General features: G+C 42.9%; 1 protein-coding gene and 1 long non-coding RNA gene across 5 annotated transcripts in view; one reads left to right on the top strand and one right to left on the bottom strand.

The window, feature by feature from the left end:
- The first annotated feature begins 4896 nt into the window (after positions 1-4896).
- ATP8A2 (ATPase phospholipid transporting 8A2) overlaps positions 4897-20319 on the top strand; it is a 377320-nt gene continuing 361897 nt past the window's right edge. For 2 of the 4 annotated variants that reach the window (XM_064172175.1, XM_064172155.1), the window contains exon 1: positions 4902-4995. In XM_064172175.1, coding sequence (XP_064028245.1) covers positions 4917-4995 — 79 coding nt within the window. In that variant the 5' untranslated portion in view covers positions 4902-4916. Of the gene's footprint in view, positions 4996-20026; positions 20088-20319 lie in introns of those variants that run through there. The other 2 variants (XM_064172181.1, XM_064172165.1) reach the window with 2 other exon arrangements.
- On the bottom strand, positions 18782-19930 carry LOC135173731 (uncharacterized). The gene is made up of 2 exons (XR_010301411.1): positions 19888-19930; positions 18782-19187 (listed from the first exon to the last, which is right to left on the bottom strand). It is a non-coding gene; the product is annotated as an uncharacterized LOC135173731 (long non-coding RNA).

Genomic DNA, 20319 nt, shown 5'->3' with positions numbered 1-20319 from the left:
AGAGGCTTTGTATGACCTTTGGAAGGCCTTGGGGCTGAGATTTCCTTTGAGATTTCCCTGACCTGTCTGGGGCTTTCTTTTTAATTTCTACAGCTGTAAGAGGAATATCTCTAATCAGCAGGTGGCTATGTTTAACTCCTTTGCTTAACTTTATATGGTACAACTATAGCTTTTATAAGGAAAGCGACATGAAGTTACACTCTGTAGAATGAGACATTTGTAACTAGCATAATGATGTAGTGTAGACTGTTGGAATGGTACAGCTATTGGAGCTTGAAATACTGAAACATAAGCCATGGACAGGCAAGAGTGCATGAGCTCAGAAGTACTGAGTTAAGATAAAATAGAAGGTTGGAATGACCTTAGAGAATGGTATAACAAATAGAAACAAATGTAAGACTGGAGCCTGTGGTTTTCACCTCTCTCTGCTGACTTAGATTGCTTAGACACAATGTACATGTTGTTGACAAAACATGATGAATGTCTACGCCAATTAGTATGTAATTTCTAACACAAGTACATGTAACCAATTACAGTTTAATACAATTTATAGCATTCTGATGAAAGGTTTATAAACACAGCTTTGGAATGCAATAACTGGATTGAATTTGCTTGCATCAAGCATCTCGCCATCTCTTCTGATGCCTGTGGCATCGTAGCCTGTGGCAAAGACAAACATAGGTTTGGTATAACAACAAAGTCACCTGAAAGTGGGGACACAGGACAATGTACGGGAGGCACAAGATGATAAAAAGAGGGTGTGCTACTTTGAGGCCAATTGGAATACTTTAATAGAAAAATTAGAATACAGGCTGTGAAAAAGAAAACAATGGTGATGTCTACTTCACTCACAGGCTTGCTGAGATGTATAAAAGCAAGAACACAAACACAGGTAAGACAGAGTGTCTCTGTTGGAGTCTGTGTTTCTCTTCATCTTGGATCTGTGTAACCTAACTAATCTTTCTGCTTCTAACCCCCCTTGTCGATCCTCTAAATTCACCTTGCATGCAAGGCAGACTCTGGGTTAAGGTAGAGGGATGAAAAGAAGGTGGTAGGGTGGTTGGGAGCCCCTCCTGGTGAGTCTTGATTTCCATGAGGGGTATTGTATTTCTGTACTACTTTTAATTTGTACATTTCTGCATATAGCTGTATATATTTGTAATATATTGTAAATATCTGCTTGTATATTGTGCTAAGCTGTGAATATAAAGCTTCATTCCTTAACTTCCAGACAGCTGAGTCTAGTCTGGGTGATTTTGTAAGAGTAGGGGGGTGGGTAACTCCCAAACCATCACAGAGGGGCACAGTCTTGGCACTGAAGAACTCAGTGGTATAAAGGTGCCTCTAGCAGTCAGCTAAAGCAGTGCAGACATGGGCAAAGCTGGTTAAGCCATAATAAAAAGAACAAGAATGTAACATACATAAATGGCATCACATATAGTAAAACTGGAAGCAATGTGGAGATGATGACAAGAAGAGCATGTAAAGGCATGTTAAAAAAAAACATATATAAATAAGCCCATAAGCTTTTCTCATAAAAGGACTTGTTGGGAAGGTGCAGATCAGCAGCTGCAGCATCCACACTCGCTGCTTGGGGAAGGCCAGTAATGTCAACCCTAGGTCAGAAAGGAAGATTGTGTCTACAAAAAACTGAACTGCATTATTATTTGTAGTAGCATTCTTTAGTTTTTCTTTTAAAAAATATTTTTATGGAATAACTAGCTTTCATCCCACATTTTTCTGATTATACTGTCTTACTAATAATAAATTCTGTGTAAGGAGTTTTGTTCCTTTTCTTCCCAGAGCCAAAGTGTGAGCACAACATGAAAAATTGGAGCAAAGGATGCATCTTTTGCAAATTGGGCTTAACAATATCTCCAATGTCCCTGATGCTATCTGGCATCATCAGAAATAGAATAAAGATATCCTGTCTCCTAGCCTGGCACATTAACCACAGGACCACTCTTCCTGCTTTTGCTTTATTTATTGCATTGGAATAATTATTATTCATATTGAGCTCTTTGAAAGTACATTGCTATAAATACTAAAAAAGTGAGTACATTGTAATTTGAAAAATACCAACTCCTTGTTTTAAGTACATAATTCAAATCATGGAGCCATTATGACAGGCCCTGGGGAATCATATTGCCATGACTCATAGTTTGATAATATATAATTTATCACACATCAGCACTGTGACAAAAACAGGCCTTGCATAACAAAATGACAAAGGTGAGTCCTGCACAGCCAAACAATTTGTCTATTTTCTTAAAGCTCAGAGCTAGCCTGCTACTTGTAAGATGGTTACTAATGAATGTGAGCTTTCTGAAACACAACCATCTTGTGTTCACCTCTGGACTGCACATTTAGCTTTCCCGTAGGACCTACTCTTAAGACTGTTGAGCAGGACTCAAGATCTTTTTTAGTTACTGAGATTATCCTGCACATTAGCATCCTTAGACACTTTCGCAGTCCACTTCCTTCCCTCAACTTCCCATCAGTCTGCATTGTGTGATTATATTAACCTGTGACTGGAGACAGATACTGGAGGTAGATCCTCTGCTCAGTCTACACAGGGGAAAAGATGCTTTCTTCCATGCTATTATGCACCATTGAAATGTCTGGCTGCTAATCCTTGGAGATCTGCCTTCCACAGGGATACATCTCAGGCTTGTTGGGTAATCACATTTCTTGGAGGTGCTGTAGTAGTCAAGATTATGTCACTGAGTAGTCCTGTGTAGATGCAAGCCAGATGGTGTGCAAGCTGAAGCACTCTTTAAGAACACTGAGGGTGCAGAGGTGAAAACAAGTGTGGCACATGAGAAGAAAGGAGTGCCTTTAGCTGCTACTTGGGCTTGCAGACTGACAGGCTTCCCATTGACAATACTTCTAGTGTACTGTAAACACAGTTCACCTGAGGTTAATTTCTGAAGAAAAAGGTCAGCATGAAAACAGTGGCTGCCATTCTCTCTTGGTCCTTTTTTTGGGATCATTTCCTTTGACTTTGATCTGACAGCTTGCACCCAAAGCAAACTTCACTTTAATTTGTCTGCTCCCTAAGAACAAATGTGAATTGATTTTCTGTTCTCCAGGCAATTCCTACTGGTGCAAAAACACTGATCACAACAGAAAATAATTTGTGGAGAGGTGAAAGAGTAAGCTGATGGACAAAATCATGTTCATGAAAATAATCAGCTCTTTTTCATGGGCTTAAAATGGGAAAGGCATGCAGAGATGGCAGCATTAGGCATTAATTCTGAAACCAGATGATTTCAATCACAAAAGCTCTTGGGCCAGACTTCTCCCAGTGATAAAATCTGGAAGAGTAAGAGCTGCTCACAAGCAAAGATATACATGCTTACAACAGTTCTATCCCAAAGAGAACATCCCTGGGTGGACTATGAAGTCAGTGCCAAAAAATGCAACATTCTATACTACCTTGCATTTATGAAGCATTGAGTGATTTGTCAACAAAATTCTTTTGTAACTTTTTCATGAAGTTATAGCTGGAAAGTATCAGATACAATAATATACATGAAGACACCAAAGTACAGTGAGACTCCGGGGTTTAGCATTGTTTACCATCTTTGAAATAACCCTATTTCCCATTGTGTATTCTAAAACAACTTCATATGGTAGTGTGCTTTTGATACAGATTTACAGCCATTTTTCACAGGTACCTGGGATCATTTCTTATGGAGTAGGTCTTCCTGAAACTCAGTAAATCCTTATTCTGTGGGAGCTTCTGCCTCATCACCAACCATCCTACCTTGCCCACCTAGTAGAGAAGGCAAACTGTTAAGACGTGGCAACCACTACGCGCCATGCCTGATTGAGACCAGCATCTGTAGTAACCAAAAGGCTTATTTTTGGTCAGTCTTTGCCTTTCATTCAAATGCCTTCTTTGCCTGTCCCTGGTAGGTGAATTCTCACAGTTGCAAATATTTTGCACAGAAAGGCAACATGCTGTAATAGTTAAGTGGTATATTGATTAGTCTTCCCTCTATTTCTTTTTTTTATCCTTGATTTACCAGATATTTTGAGAAGGAACAGTATCTTTTGTGAAGAGGCTGGCAGTATGCCACAGTGATGAAAGATGCCCTTGTAACTGGAACAAAGAATCCCCGTTAGGGATCCTAATCCAGAAAGGGCTTTTCTGGGACGCTTTATGTGCCTAGAATGTCAGTAAAATACTAGTTAGTTTTAGATAGATGCCTCAAAAACCTTCTAGGAGGCATTTAACTGCATTTTATGCAATGATTCACAGGGATATAAGGAGCTGTGAGAGGCTGCTACCAGAGGAGTAGCGCTTTCCGGAGGTACAGATGGCTGCAGGGATGTGAGGCAGTAGGTAACCAGACCAAGACGATTTCTAGCCTACGAAAATAAACACCAACGCCTGGCCAGGTCGCTGTCCCCCGGGAAGCCGTTGTTTCAGCAAGCGGCAGTGAGCACCCGGGCCTGCACCCCGCCTTATAGCCGCTGTCCTCAGCAGAGGAGCTCGGTAGGCGCCCGGGGCCGTCAGACGGCACCGACCCCCTCAGGCCACTATCGCCTGGAGGTCGGCGGGGCCCGCGCCAGGGGAAGGTCCTCCTCTCCGCCGCGCCGGGCGGGGAAGGAGACGCATCCCCCGCACCTAGAGAGCCTGCCTTTGGGCCTGACCTCCAGGGAAGAGGTGGAATAGGACACAGCATCCGCTGCGGTGCCGACCCCCTTCCTCAGGAGGGCACCTCCCCGGCCCCGCAGCAGGGAGCTTAGCCCGGCGGAGGCTTAGCTCCTCGCCCGCCCCCGCAGCCAGGCCGCGGTGCCAGCGGCTGCCGCCGCAACGCAGCGTCTGCGTTGGGTGGGGGGGGCCCATGGCCATCCCGCCGCCGCCTTAGCCGGCCGCGGGCTTCGCCTGCCGCCCCGGCCGCAGCATGCCGAACAGGGCCGGCCTGGACACGGCGCTGAGGATGTCCCTGCAGCGGAAATCCTCCAAGATCCACTCCTCGGCTGGTGAGGAACGGGCGAGGCGAGGCGGGAGGGAGCAGCGGGGGGAGGAAAGGAGCACGGAGGAAGGGGATGGCGCCTCCATGTCCCGGCCGCGCGGCCCCGCAGCTCGGCTCCGCCGCCGCCGCCGCCGCCGCACCGTCTGCGCCCCCTCCTCCTCCTCTTCTGCCGCCGCCCTCGCTGGGGTGTTCCAGCGGCTGCAGCGACGGCGGCGGGAAGTCCGCAGTGCTGCCCCCGCCCTCGGGGTCTCAATGCGGGAAGGAGATGCCATGCCCCCACCGTGATCGCCTGGCTGCGGCGGGGCAGGGCAACAATGCCTGTCGGGTCCTTGCGCACTATGGGCACCTGCCACCCTGCCCCCACCTCCACACTCCGAGCTCGGGGTCTCCCCACACCACAGCAACCCTGGTTACTGAAACCCACAGGACTCTTGCATCCCACTAAGTCCCAACCCCACACGGCCTCCAGCCAGCAGGGCCCCGTACATCGTAGGCCGCGCCGCCCTGGCCCGCTGCTGCATGGGCATTGCCGACTCTTACCCTGAGGCGCCGGAGTCAGGGCAGGTGGCGGACAACCTGCAAGGACAGCCTGGGTGCTGCCTTCTCGGGATAGCACCACTGGGCAACGCATTTTTCTCCCCCTGTCTCTTGGTTGTGATAATTGCTGACGGGAAAATCTCTTGGTGTGCATCTGGTCAGAGGGTAGTACCGCCAGCTTCGGGGAGGGTCGGCAGGGGTGCTGTACACCCCATCACGCCCGTCAGGGGCCTCCAAACTGGGTTTAGGAGTGAGGAGAGCACCAGGCACTGCTGTGAGCTGGCAGAGGTAATTGACAAGGTTTCTCAAGAGATTAGTTTAGGAAAATGCTTTGCGGCTTGGTGATAAGCAGACAGACAAAACGGGAATCATGTGAAGGTCTCATTCTGGTCCCAGAGGACTTCTGCTGACTTCTGCAGGACCAAGGTGCATTCAGAATTAATTTTTGATACCTATTTTACTTAGGCATAGCTGATGCCTCAGTGACATTGTGACTTAACAGACAAGTCTGGGAAAAGGCTGAGACACCTGTTTCCATTCAGAATACTTAGTGCCCAGTACAATCTCTGTGGTGAGTAAGGGTGCAGTGTGATGCTCCTTCAGCACTTTTTATCTGAAATAGGGAATGTGCACATTTTCTGATCAGCTCCACTTTGGGTTAAATCTCAGAGCACCTTGGTGACCATCTGCTGTATTGGTTTTGGATGGTGCTGAACTAAAAGATGTCCTTAACCACTCATGGTTGTTCACCCCATGGAACCAGACTAGAGTTGGCTCCTCAGTGTAACCTGGTCACTCTACTAATACTCTTCTGTTTGACCTCACTTCTTAGGAAAGACAAAATCTAAGACTAAAAAACTAAGCAAAGAGGTGTGTAGTGCTAGCTCATAGGAAACAGATTTCAGAGTAAGATTTAGCACATTACCAGCTTTACTTATCTTGAGCATAAGCCATTCATATGAAACAGTCATAGTTAAGCAGATTCTACTCTCCAGTGCTTGGGTTGTGGCCGCTTCAGCAGTCTGATCTGAAATCCTGTCCCATGGCAGGATAGCAGATCCATTTGCAAACTAATATTTGGAATCCAAAGCTAGGTGCCCTCATCTATAACCAGCCTTTCAGATACTGAATGCTTGGGACTTGAAGAATGCTTAGCTTGAACATCAGATACAGGAGTTCAGGCTTCAGTTTTTGTGAATCATATTTGTGGATCTTGGTGGTTAAGTTATACTCTACATTCCTGAGGCACACAAATTTCCTGGTGGGAATTTATCTCTACACAGGTTTAGACTTTTACATGTTCCCTTCATCTCAAGTAAGCAAAATCCATCCAAAGATGACGCTTTGAAGAAAGGTCAGGCTTACTAATTAACATTACTGTCACAGCTTCTCAGTTGCTGAAGAAAATATTTCATATGTAGATTTTTTTTCCTGATAGAATATTTAGAATAGGTACATTCTTGTGAACTTGGCCATTCAGTAGGGTGTGCCCAGGAGGCCAAGAGGGCTAACAGGCATCCTGGCCTGTATCAGCTATAGTGTGTTCAGCAGGACCAGGGCAGTGATTGCCCCCCTGTACTCAACACTGATGTAGTTGCACCTCAAATACTGATTTCAGTTTTGAGCCACTCACTCCATGAAAGACACTGAAGTGCTGGAAAGGGGCCAGAGTGAAGTTAGTGAAGGGTCTGTAGAACAAGTCTTGTGAGGACCAGCTAATGGACCTAGAGTCACTTAGAGAAAAGGAGGCTCAAGGGACACCTCACTCTCTGTAATTCCTTCAAAGGAGGTTGTAGTGAGGTGGGGGTCAGTCGCTTCTTCCAAGTAATAGGCAATAGGACGAGAGGGATCAGCTTCAAGTTGTGCTGGGGACATTTAGGGTAGACATTTGGTTGGACACCTTAAAAGTCTTTTCCAACAAAAACAATTCTGTGATTCTATGATGATATATAATACCTATCAAAATTTACATAATACAGATTTGTGTAACTTAATACATAGAAAGAATATGATTGTAGTTGATGTAAGTCAATACCTAGGGGCTGCCACTCAGAAAGCCCTGCCTTTCCCTTTCCTGCATATTGCCACTGCTTTTCCTACGTCAACATTAGCCATCAGTACTATTCAGTGGCACCAGTATTATACAATGTATTCATCAATGCCCTGAATGAGGGCATGGAGTGCACTGTCAGCAGGTTTGCTGATGACACCGAGCTGGGTAGAGTGGCTGCTGCACTGGAGAGTTGTGGCTGCCATTCAGAGAGGCTTAGGCTGGAGAGTTGGGCAGGGAGAAAGTAAATTAAGTTCAACAGGGGGAAGTGGAAAGTCGTGCACCTGAGAAAGAACAATCCCATGTATAGGTTGGGAACTGGCCTGCTGGAGAGCAGTGAAGGGGAGAAGGACTTGGGAGTCCTGGTGGATGGAAGGATGGCCATGAGCCAGCAGTGTGCTCTTGTGGCCAGGAGGGCCAATGCCATTCTGGGGTGTATTAGAAAGGGTGTGATTAGTAGGTCGAGGGGGATTCTCCTTCCCCTCTACTCTGCCCTGGTGAGGCCTCATCTGAAATACTGTATTCAGTTCTGGGCTCCCAGTTCAAGAAGGACACAGAACTGCTTGAGGGAGTCCAGTGCCGAGTCAAAGATGATTAAGGAAGTTGAACATCTTCCTTATGAGGAGAGACTGAGGGAGCTGTAGCTTTTTAGCTTGGAGAGAAGATGAAGGGGTGACCTCATTAATGTTGAGGCATAGGAAGCTCCATGTGAACCTGAGGAAGAATTTTTTCCCTGTGAGGGTGACAGAGCACTGGAACTAGCTGCTCAGGGACACTGTGGAGTCTCCCTCTCTGAAGATATTCAAGAATCATCTTGGAGGCATTCCAGTGTGATCTGCTGTAGGTGATCCTGCTCTGGCAGGAGGGCTGGACCAGATGATCTTTCAAGGTCCGTTCCAGTCCCTGACATTATGTGATTCTATGATCAGATGGTTATATGGTCACCTGGATCAGTACTAATGTGGCTCACTAAGAGTGTGTATGATCTCAAATGTCAGCAGGGAACAGACACAGAATGGCAGGAATGCTCTGATTTCCACAACATCCTGTCACTTGGTGTGCAGACCTGCTGTCTTGCATGAATTAACTGGTTCTGAGAAGGGGTTTAGGGTTTTGTGATTGCAACTATGAAAGCACACGTTTGGAGACTCAGTCACTGTCAGCTAAAAATCAGATGTGGCTGTGTGAGGCACTTCAAAATCTGAAGACCTTTATTGAGATGAATGTTGTGGAGGTAGAATTGATCACTCTTTTGTCCTCTTTAGTTAGGGTCAGATAACCCTGTCTTCATCCACTGTGGTTTTCTTGGCACCTGTGTATCGGAATATTCTACCTCCTTTCCTTTTGAGAAGAGATGATGTTACCTGATTTGATTTCTCATACTGCGTTTGCTACTCCTGTTTACCTTTGCAGGAATTTAGGTAATCTTAAAGTATTAGCTTTTAGTTTGTGTCACAGAGTTATACTTTTTTATTTTAGCAGCTTATGGATGTTCTTCTTAGTCAACAAGAACACTACCTCTCTGATGATTTAATTATGTTTTTTCATGTCAGATCCAGCTGTGATTTTCTACTTTCCTGCTATTTGTAGTGTGGCTTCCACATGTGGTAGTACATTACAAACTGTAATTCGCATATTTAGTGGAGTTTCAGGCCCATTTAGCACACAGGACTTCACAGAAGAGCAGATGATGTGAAAAGAAGAATTCAAAGATAATGAGTCACCTTCTGCCACTTAAATGATGAGTCTTCTTTTTTTAATGCATTTGTTCATTAATCGATTTTTTTTTGCTTTGTACAACAAAATCTTTTTATTGCTATAGTGTTGTACCAGTGAGCTAAATTGATTACATTTAAATTATTCTCAAAGAAGTCTCCAGCTCTTTATGGTTGGAACCACAGACATCAAAGACTAACCCGTGTTTCTCCTTTCTGGCTCCCTAAAGCCACTAAATTAAGCAGTCGTCAATAACACACTGGATGATTACACAATAGCACTTTTATTTTTAGGTTGAAAAATCTAAAAACCCAACTTTAGAATGGATTAAAGGTACAAATGATCTGGGTGTCATTTGCTGTGGTCTTTTTCAACTGCTCAGTGGTGCACATCAGCAAGAAGAAATATTTTTAGTTTAAAGGTAGTCTCAAAATCACAGAATTGTAGGGGTTGGAAGTGACCTCTGGAGATCAACCTCTCTGCCAGAGCAGGTTCACCTAGAACAGGTTGCACAGGGGGGTGTGCAGGCAGGTTTTTAATTACTCCAGAGATGGAGACTCCACCACCTCTCTGAGCAGCCTGTTCCATTGCTTGACCACCCTCTAAATAAAGAATTTTCTTCTTATGTTTAGAAGGAACTTCCTGTGTTCAAGTTTGTGCCTGTTACCTCTTGTCCTGTCACTGGGCACCATTGAAAAAAGACTGTCCCTATCCTCGTGACACCTACCCTTTAAGTATCTATATGCATTGACAAGATCCCCCCTCAGTCTTCTCTGAGCTAAAAAAGGCCCACGTCCCTCAGCCTCTCCTGAGAGAGATATTTTAGTTCCTTAATCATCTAACCTACCCTGACCACACTCTTCTTGATGTACCCCAGGATGCCATTTGCCTTTCTTGGCCACAAGGGCACAGGATCAAATGGGTGGACAAAGGAAGAGCTGTTGATGTCATTTACCTTGATTTCAGCAAGGCTTTTGACACTGTCTGCCACAACATCCTCTTAGATAAGCTCAGGAGATGTGGCACAGATGACTGGTCTGTAAAGTTGATTGAAAACTGCCTCCACAACAATGTTCAGAGAGTTGTCATCAATGGCACAGAATCAAGTTGGAGGCCTGTAGCCAATGGTGTTCCCCAGGGATCAGTACTGGGTCCAGTTTTGTTGAATATCAGCAATCTGGATGAGGGCATTGAGTGAACCCTCAGCAGGTTTGTTGATGATACAAAACTGGTGACAGTGGCCAACAGCCCATCAGGCTGTGCTGCCATTCAGTGAGATCTGGACAGGTTGCCATCTGGGGAGCAATAACAACAGGTACCAGTACAGGTTGGAGGCTGTCCAGATGGAAAGCAGTTCTGTGGAGAAAGACCTTGGAGTCCTGGTGCAGGTTCTGCATGGGCCAGCAATGTGCCCTTGCGGCCAAGAAAGCCAATGACATCCTGGGGTGCATAAGGAAAAGTGTGGCCAGCAGATCTAGGGAGGTTCTCCCCTTCTACTCTGCTCTGGTGAGACCACACCTGGAATAGTGTCCAGTTTTGGTTTCCCCAGTTCAAGAGAGGCAGGGACCTGCTGGAAAGAGTCCAGCAAAGAGCCATGAGGATGGTTGAGGAACTTGAGCATCTCTCCTATGAAGAGAGACTGAGAGACCTCGGACTGTTTAATCTGGAGAAGAGAAGACTGAGAGAAGATCTGATCAATGTATACAAATATCTGAGGGGTGGATGCCAAATGGATGGGGCCAATCTCTTTTTGGTGATCAGCAGCAATAAGATGAGCAATGGCTACAAACTGGAACATAGAAGATTTCACCTCAAGATGAGGAGAAACTTCTTTAGAAGGAGGGTGAGAGAGCACTGGAACAGGCTGCCCAGAGAGGTTGTGGAGTCTCCTTCTCTGGAGACTTTCAAAACTCACCTGGATGCATTCCTGTGTGAACTATCCTAGTTAACCCTGCCGAGGCAGGAAGGCTCGACTCAATGATCTCTGGAGGTCCCTTCCAACCTCTAAAGTTTGTGATTCTGTGATTTCAGGCTCAGGGTCATCCTCTTATCCACCAGGATTTCCAGGTCTTGTTCCACAGATGTTTTCCAACAGGTCAGCCCCTAACTTGTAAAGATATGTGGGGTTATTCCTGCCTAGGTACAATACCCCACACTTGCCCTTCTTGAATTTCATAGGTGCCCAGCTCTCCAGCCTGTTCAGGTCACACTGGATTGGCAACACAGCCTTCTGGTGTGTCAGCTGCCCCTCCCAATTTTGTGCTATCAGCAAACTTCATCCAGGTCATTGATGAATGTATTGAACAAGACTGGTACCAGTGTTGACCCCTGGGGAACATCACTTGTTACAGGTCTCCAACTCAACTCTGCCATTGACCACAACGCTCTGAGTTCTATCTTTCAGCCAGTTTTCAATCCACCCCACTGTCCATTCTTCTGACCTGTGCTTCCTAAGCTTGCCTGTGGGGATGCTGTGGGAGATAGCGTCAAAAAACTAGTGACAGAATCTTTTCCGAGGGCATGAGAAGCTTAAATATAAACATCCTTTCATAGTATGAAAGCACTCTCCTTTTCTATCTTTTCCCTCCACATTTCCCCATAACAGTTATATTTTGTGCTGGGCATCTGGTGTTAAGAACAGTAACTGTCTCTTAGTCTTACCACCTTTTGATTATAAAGGATCTTTCTTTTGTCAGAGGAATATCCATGTGAGAATGTCTTGGGGATGAATCCTTCTTTGTGCTGTGATAATACATTACTATGATTGCAGCTGTTGGGAAATGTCACATGGAGCAGTTACAACTGCACACTGCACTTGTAGTTTTCTCAAAGTTTTCAGCTGTATTCATTAAGGGTTTATACATAATTCCTATAGATATATGCAAAACGTTCAGTAGCTATAGGTGAAAATGTTTAGATTAAGCTTTGCCATTGCTGCTTCAAAGAAGGTGCCTTTTGACATTGTGGAGGTCAGGTTCAGATAGTGTAAGAAGCACAGTGAAAGCCAAAGCCAAAGCTTTCACCATGAAGCTCTCACAAATCACCTGTACTCATAAGATATCTACATATTTTGTTGGCAGATCAACAGTCCTCCTAGATGTGTTTTTAAGCAAACAAAACCTTGTGAAAGAGGTCAGCATAGTGCTGAGGTAGCAGATTCCTAAAATATTAACATTTAAATGTTTAATAGAGCAAAAGCCCTGTTCTGCTGTGAGAAATGTACCTGGCAGGCATAGTGGCACTGGGCACCAGACAGAGGGGTGTATTTCTTCAGCAATTGCATTTAGTGCCCATTAGCATTACCAAAAGTTACAGAAACATCTACAAGACAATGCAACTGTAGCATTGGGACATAAAATTCTGTCTTTGTGATGAGAATTTTTTCCAGGTGAAGGCTGAAGTTCACCTGTGTTTTATGCACACACTCAAACTGTGTGGTACTAATTTTGTTTGTTATGGAGCTCCTGTTTCTTTTCATCCATGTTTAACTGGCACATAAGTAGTGTAATGTGTAGCTTATTCAGTCACTTCAAAGGCTCAATCTTATTTCCATAAACACCAGTGACAATTATGCCTTTCAGCCAGACCTCATCACAATAAACCCCCATGTTTTACATTACTGTTTTTTTTATAGTAGCACAAAGCAGTCTTCTCAAGCAGTGAGAGGTCTTGCTTAGCTGTAAATAGAAGTGGTGACAGTGACTGGAGGCTAACTGGAGGCCAACCTGAACTTCTGCTGTTGTAGGTAACTCACTTAAAGCTTGTCTGACTGTGAGAGTTGCCATTAGGTTAGAAGGGAACTTAAAATGCACCTGCTTGTGACACTGAACTAGAAAAAAGATGCTGTAGGCACATGGATAAGTCAATTAAAGATTGAAGTACTCAGAACACAGTTACTTAGATGTTACTTGAAGAAATTTAATTAACATTCAGTTTTTAATATTAGATGAAATGTATTTTTTTTTAATTTCCAGTCCACTGCATAGTCAGTGCATGAATTCTCTTGTGTTAGCTTATTTGACTGTATTCATAACTCCACTGAGAAAAGACACATGGCCTGTCTATTTAGAGGAGCTATTTTATTCCTTCTTTGCTCCAGGCACTCGCCACAGGACTTTTGTTTCAGATTTTAGTTCTCTAGCAGTATCTGCTTTTAGTGTAGTTCTCTGTACTAGGTGAGTCAGCATCCCTCTTGTTTTCTAGGTAGATCTAAAAGCACTGCCCTGCTGGTGTGATTTGGCAGTAATGCTGTTGTAGTTCTACGCAGGATTAAACCATCAGACAGTAAAATGCTTGCAAGGAAACCTGCTTGTCTGTTCAGGGTCCTAGAATGTCTCCAAGACAATGAAACTACACTTACTGGGCACAGAAGGAAGAATTGTTTAGTATAGAAGGAAGAGTTGTTTAGTATTGTGTTTTCACTGTCATGAGGTTTGAGTACAATCTTGATCTCTGCCAAGTCTATAGGGATTTGTTAATGTGGAAATCTGTGGCTTCAGAAATTATGCTAATTTAAAGCCTTCTCTCTCTCTCTCTTTTTTTTTTTTTTTAATAATTAACTCTTCTCTTTTCTAGAAGTTCCAAGCTGATAGCTCCCACTGACTCTACAAGGCATTTTGGATATCATCTGAAAATTGATGGCAGCATCTCAAAACATTCACTCCTTAATTAGTTACCAATTTACAAGGCACTTTTATTGTAATATAGGCATGCTGAAGGTCCTATAAACAACTCTCACCCATTTCTGCTCTTCTGGAAGGTTGTCAAATGATACTCCATAGACTTGCCACATGATGGTACTCTTTGCTGATTCATTTTCCTTTGACCATTCTTCTTTGAGCTTTCAAGTGTGCCCTCTAAATAATCTTTGAATCTGAGAGCACTGATTTGCTACTTGTAAAGTTATATTCGAAGTGCTTGTGTTGGCTTATTATTATAATAGATTACTGTTTCATATTTGGTTTCATGTAGCATGTTGCATTGTCGGGGTCCGGAGGCTGGTGAGAGGCGAGATCAGGGTACTGACGACTCGACTCAGAAGCTTCTATGCATCAGTACAGCTTTATTAGGGCAGTGCAGTGTCTTATATAGTGCTTAGAGGAGGTGTAGCCAGCCAGCCTGGGACTGGCACAAGTGGACAGTACAGATTGGCCCAAAGCCATGTGCAGGGTGGAGATAGGTTACCCTGTGGCAAAACAACCTGTGGTTCCCACCCCAGGGGGCTGGCAGGCTCAGCCCCCTGTGGCTGTGTCCACCCCAGGGGCCGGCAGGTCCAGCCCCCAGCAGGTGTGTGTGGGTTGCTCACAGTCCACAGCCTGGCCTCCTGAACTAGCAAGGCTTCAAGGACATTTTCCCTCATGTTTACAGCTCATGTCCCGTTGTGGGAGAAATCTCCCACATTGCATTGTGACACATTTTAATTAGTTTGTAGCAGTATAAATATCAGAGTATATGTAACAGACAGTATCTATAAAGCCTGGTTGCCAATATGTTCTTTTAAGGGATAATTACAATGTCTTTCTTGTCTGCGTATCTGGTAGAGCAGAGCAGTATGTTAGATGTTGAAAAGACAGCTGAACATCTCTGCAACAACAGTTTTCTGTTTGTGGGACAGCCATTAAGTGTAGGCTTTCTTTTTATCAACAGAAATGTTTTCCTTTCAGTCTCATATTTCCTAGCTAAGCTTTTTGGAGCAGTTGTGTGTGTATAAGACATGACCTCCGAAAGCTTTAGGTAATTGATTCTTGGCTGGTATACTCAAAGGATTACTTGTGAAAGATTGCTGATGTGGTGGAAGACTGAGAAAAAGAAGTAAAGCTGTATTTTAAAGAAATAATTCAAAATAAAAATAAAGTATCAGTATGGAAAAATTCTTATTCAGACAGTTATGGCAGCATTTGGAAAGCTTTCAGATTTTGTTTAGCACTATTGCCTCTTTGTCATAATGTATTCTATCTACTAAAGAAGTTCCTGGGCAGTTCCTTTCCAGCCTAAGGAATGGATAACTAACTGCCTGCCTGCTTGGGAGCTCTGTTGGTTGAGCCTCATGTCTTACCATGGCAGTAATTCTTGGCTCTGGACGTTTTTAATGTGAGTACTGGAAGCCAAAATGGAACAAGCACACTTACAACCAGGATGTGCTAAGTTTTGTGTTTCAGGTCAAGGCATAATAAGGCACAGTTGACGTGATTGGATGTTAGGAACAAGTTCTTTACCATAAGGGTAGTGGAGTCCTGGAACAGGTTGCCCAAGAAGGTGATTGGGGCCCCATCCCTAGAGATATTCAAGGTGAGGCTTGACAGGACTCTGGGCCCCCTGATCTAGTTGAGGATGCACCTGCTCACTGCAGAGGGGATTGAACTAGATGATCTTTGGAGGTTGCTTCCAGCCCAGATCATTCTATGATTCTGTCATACATATTTTAATGAGTGACACAATCAAACTACCTATTTACACTCCTCAGAGAGGTGGTAAAAGTATTTTCAGCAATGCCCAGCAACAAGACAAGGGGCAACAGGCACAAACTGGAACACAGAATATTCTCTGAAAATCAGGAAAAACTTTGCTTTGATGGTGATGTAGCTGGAACAGGCTGCCCAGAGAGGCTGTGGAGTCTCCTCCTCTGCAGATTTAAAACTTGCACAGATGTGCTTCTGTGCAGCCCGATCTAGGTGAACCTATTTTAGCAAGAGTTGGACTAAATGATCTCCAGATCTTATTGTGTGATTCTGTGATCATCCATAAAGTTAGAACACCACACACACACACGTACATGACATTCAAAAGACTTTTTCCAGACAGAGGTGTTCCTTAACAGCTTAGTTACCTTTGTTGTGAGCCCTAAAAACTCGTTTAAGTCAGAAAGAACATGAAGTGTGAGTAAATTAGTCTTAAGCCTTTCTGTTGCAATGAAGTATCTCAAGACATATTAGTGTTTTTTTTATTATATTTCCACTACTTTCCACTCACAGGTTGGTTTTATTATGTTTAGTTCTGATTAATAACCTGGAAATTTTTGCACTGGGATATCAGTGCAAAGTGCAAATAAATGAGAACTTGTCTTCCATGTGACTTGAAGGGGAAGAACTGTGATTGAGTCTGGCTTGTAATTCATAACAGAACCAACAAAGTAGGTCAGTTTTTATTTGAGTCAGAGATTTGGTCTGGTGAACCTGCCTTCTTTTAGAGTGTTGCAAACTAGGATAAACACAACCGAAGTAAGTGTTTAAGTTCTATAAGGGAGAGAAGGCAGCCTTACATCTTGTTTAAATCTGACTTTTTGACTTCCTGTGCCTAATTTCCTGAATGTAGGCAACCAAACCCATTTATTTGATTTAATTAAGTAGGTGGTCATAAAGAGTGAAAGCAAAAGTTTTTATCTCCTTACCATGCAAGACCACCCTAATTCGTTTGCTACCTGTAACAGAAGGTGTTATCTCCTGCTGACCCAGCAGTGTTCTGCCCATTCATGTGGAGCAGCGTAGTGAAGATAATCTAACATCCTGTGCCTGGGAGATCCAGGAGCATTCAACCCAGCACTGATAAAAAAAAAGATAGATGAAACTAATACTCCAGGCTTTTGTGTGCCTTTAAATACTTCAACTTAATAGATGCAGTTTATTTGTAAATGCGAGACAAAAGGTGTTTAAAGAATATGTGCAAAGTCAATAGCAGTCATTGTATCTCTGGAACACATAAGGAGGCACAGCTTCACACTGTTTTGGTATTTTGCTTACCATCTACCAATCTGCATTTGGCGTAACAGTTACACAGATGGGAATCAGCACATAACCTGGAAGCTTTGAAATGAAATCCACTTGTCATTTGCTCAACATTTCTGCATGACTGACAAGACTCAGCCTGATTCTTGCATCAGTAGCCACAGGGCTACTGAACTGAAGTACATTGACCTCAATTCTAGTGCCTTGCTTTGAAGAGGGACAGAAAAAGAGGGTAGTGTGTGTGTTTGCTCCTCAGACTGAGGAGAGGACCAGTTCTGTTTTACAGCTGAACAATAAAATCTTTCCAGAGTTAACTAATACCAGTCTGTGCTTGGAAGCCATCCTTGTGCCATTTGTTTGCCCAGTTATAATAGAGAAAAAAAGAGCTTTCTTAAGAGCTTAGAGAGACAGACAAAGGGAGAGAGTGCTATCCTTCTGCATCCATGCCTCCAGTCAAACTCGTTTTAACCCTATGCTGCATGAAGAGTGGGCACTGCTCACTCTTCATTCCTTGACTGAAACCCTGACTCTTGCTGAAACTTCCCCCTGGTCCTCAGTAAGTAAAAAGGTGCTTATTTTGATGAAAATAATTCTATTTAGAAATCTGAAATATGCTTATCTGATCTTTCAAAGATTTTTATCTCTGCATATCTTCATTAGGATAACAAAAAGAGGATGATCAGTCTTCAGAAAGAGAAAGGAGTGGCTAGGAAGGTCTGAAGGATTTGAAAAGAAAGATCTTACAGATCTATTACAGAAAAAAACAAAAATATTTTTGAGGTTTGGGTTCTGAAATGTTGAATTCCATCAATGTATTTTTTTTTCACTCTGGATTATGGATATCCTTTGGATATAGCTGGCAATTAGATCAGAAGGGAGTTTTATGCATTACCTACTTAGGAGGTAGGACAGTACATGTCTCTCAACTCTCCTAATGTCAGTTTATCAAGAGCTTCCTACTGTGACTTGTATGCTGTCAAAAATTGCCCATGGATGATGCTTTTCTTAAATGAATGCCAGGGAGTCCTTCTATCACAGGTCTTGGCAAGCTGGGACTATGTAAACAGCATCTCCCCATTATCATTCCCTCTCTTTTGACAAAGTTTCTCATAGAAAATCTGCAAAATCAGAGATCCTGCAGTAGATGCAAGGAAGACTGTTCATCCAGGGCTCCAAAGGAGAAGATTCTGAAGTCCTCAGCACTGGGTTTTGTTGACTTTTGATCTGCCTGCTGATTACCAAAACCGTTTTCTCTGAGGGCTTTTTGCCAAATCTCAAAGAGAGAAAAACGGCTTCAGTAATAGGTCTGATGTGATTTCTTTCAGACAGTTCAATGTTGTGGTAGTGCTAAATAACATAGGATTTAAATAATTGAGTACTGCTTCTGATACCTTTTTGGCTCATTAGACAGCCACATTCCCAAGCTCTATTCATCCACCATTCCCACTGTGATTGCTGGTGGTTAAAGAGACATCAAACTCTTTTTATCAGGTTATTAGTGCCTTTTTCTATATATAAGAATCCCTGAGAACCAGAGGCAAGAGTTAATCTCATATATTCTTCCAAAAAAAGATCTTTTTTTTCTTAATGAAAGTCCCTTAAAACATCTTGCTGAATTTCTGATTCATTCTGTTACAGGCTACAAATCAAATCTGGACATCAGTTTTGCCAACTGATGAGAGAACAGGATTTATATGCCCAGTTCATGTCTTAACAGGGCAGATGGTACTGTAGGAGTGTAGACTGTCATTAATTTGGAACTCAGCATCTGTAAACAAATATTTTTTATTTTGATCAGAGTTTGTACATGCAATAGCATTCGGTAATAAACCATTAGTACCCTAAGGAAAGCCACAAGATTTACTGAGGTGGAGGACACCAGTGATGTGGTAGTTTCTGTCTCCATGGGGAGCTAAAACCGTTTCACTTCAGTTCCAAGTATTTTATCACCAGTGTCTCCAGAGAAAGGAAATAATTTTAGTTACCTATTTCATAGAGTCAATATGAAGATTACTGGCAGCTATACCGTATTGGTATGGTGCTGGGAAGTAGAAGATGGTGTACAAAAAAGGTGTCTTTAGTCAGGTAACTTCAGCCATTTCAGTCACTTTTTTTGCTAGTGCTGTCTGGCTTTTGTGGTGTCAGATGTTATGAAACCCAGTCCACTTGGATATTCTGGAAAAGATGAACAGAGCATGACCTGCTATGAATTTATGAACGAGCTTTTATTTAATCCTCTGTTTCTTGTAAAGGTTTAATTTTACAAGAACATTTTATGACCTGTATTTCTGTAGGGTTTGGGCATTATTTCTTAGTGCTTAAATGGTTTATTAACAAATATTCTTCTCCTACATGAGCAATTCTAATGAGAAATGGATTTATCAGTTTTTATGGACTAAAATTTCAGAGGAGGGATAAACAGCCTGAATATGGGGGAAGGGAAGTACTACATTAAGAAGATTGGCAGTGCTTCAGCTAAAAGACTATGCTGTGACTGAGGCTATAGCCAAAAATAGAATTGGATTATCAGAAGAAAAGCAAGTAACTGAAACTAAGGTCAAAGCAGAAATAGATATTGTTGAATTGTCTCATACACCAAAAGACAGGATAAGATGTTCAAGGGTTTCTTCCACTTGTGTGAAAGAAAGTCAGTTCATGCAAAGAAATGGTGGAAAAATAGTTAAATAATAATTTTTGTCAATTAAGAGACCAGAAAATAAGTTTTAAAATGTGAGAAAAAAATACAATAACCTTTTCTAGATATATATAGAGGTTTTAACATGTACATTATTACAAATAAATGTTTTAAAAGGCTAATTATTAAAGTAGAGCAATATAATGACCCTTCAAGCTGAATAGGTTGTACTTTACTCACCAGAAAGTAGCCTTAACAAGATGCAGGTTCTATCTGATGCAAATTATCACAGCTGTGCTTATACTAATGAGAGAAGTTAATACATGCAGCTGTGAAGACTTTAAAAGAGGAAAAAGGAATTAGAAGGTCTTACCTATAGAAGTTCAGGTGGGATAAGCAGCATATGGGAGAGTTGTCTTTTCTTTCTGGATTTCAGTCAGGTGAGATGTATGGGTTTGAAGGGAGGGGAAGCTGCACTTCTAAGAAGTGTATTTTTAATGCATTACTCTCTGTTGCTCTGAAGTAGATATTGACTGTTTTTTCCTCCTTACTTTACTATGTGGAAAACTTGAAAGCCTGTTTTCTTCATACAAAAGCTTACTCTTAAACATGTAAAGAGTCTTGTAGTAAGGAAAGCCTCTGTCTGATCATACTGTGAGGGTTTTGTTGTTT

Source organism: Pogoniulus pusillus, chromosome 3, assembly GCF_015220805.1.
Source record: "Pogoniulus pusillus isolate bPogPus1 chromosome 3, bPogPus1.pri, whole genome shotgun sequence".
NCBI classification, from domain to species: domain Eukaryota; kingdom Metazoa; phylum Chordata; class Aves; order Piciformes; family Lybiidae; genus Pogoniulus; species Pogoniulus pusillus.
The sequence above is the reverse complement of the archived record's forward strand: the minus strand, read 5'-3'. Positions and strand labels throughout refer to the sequence as shown.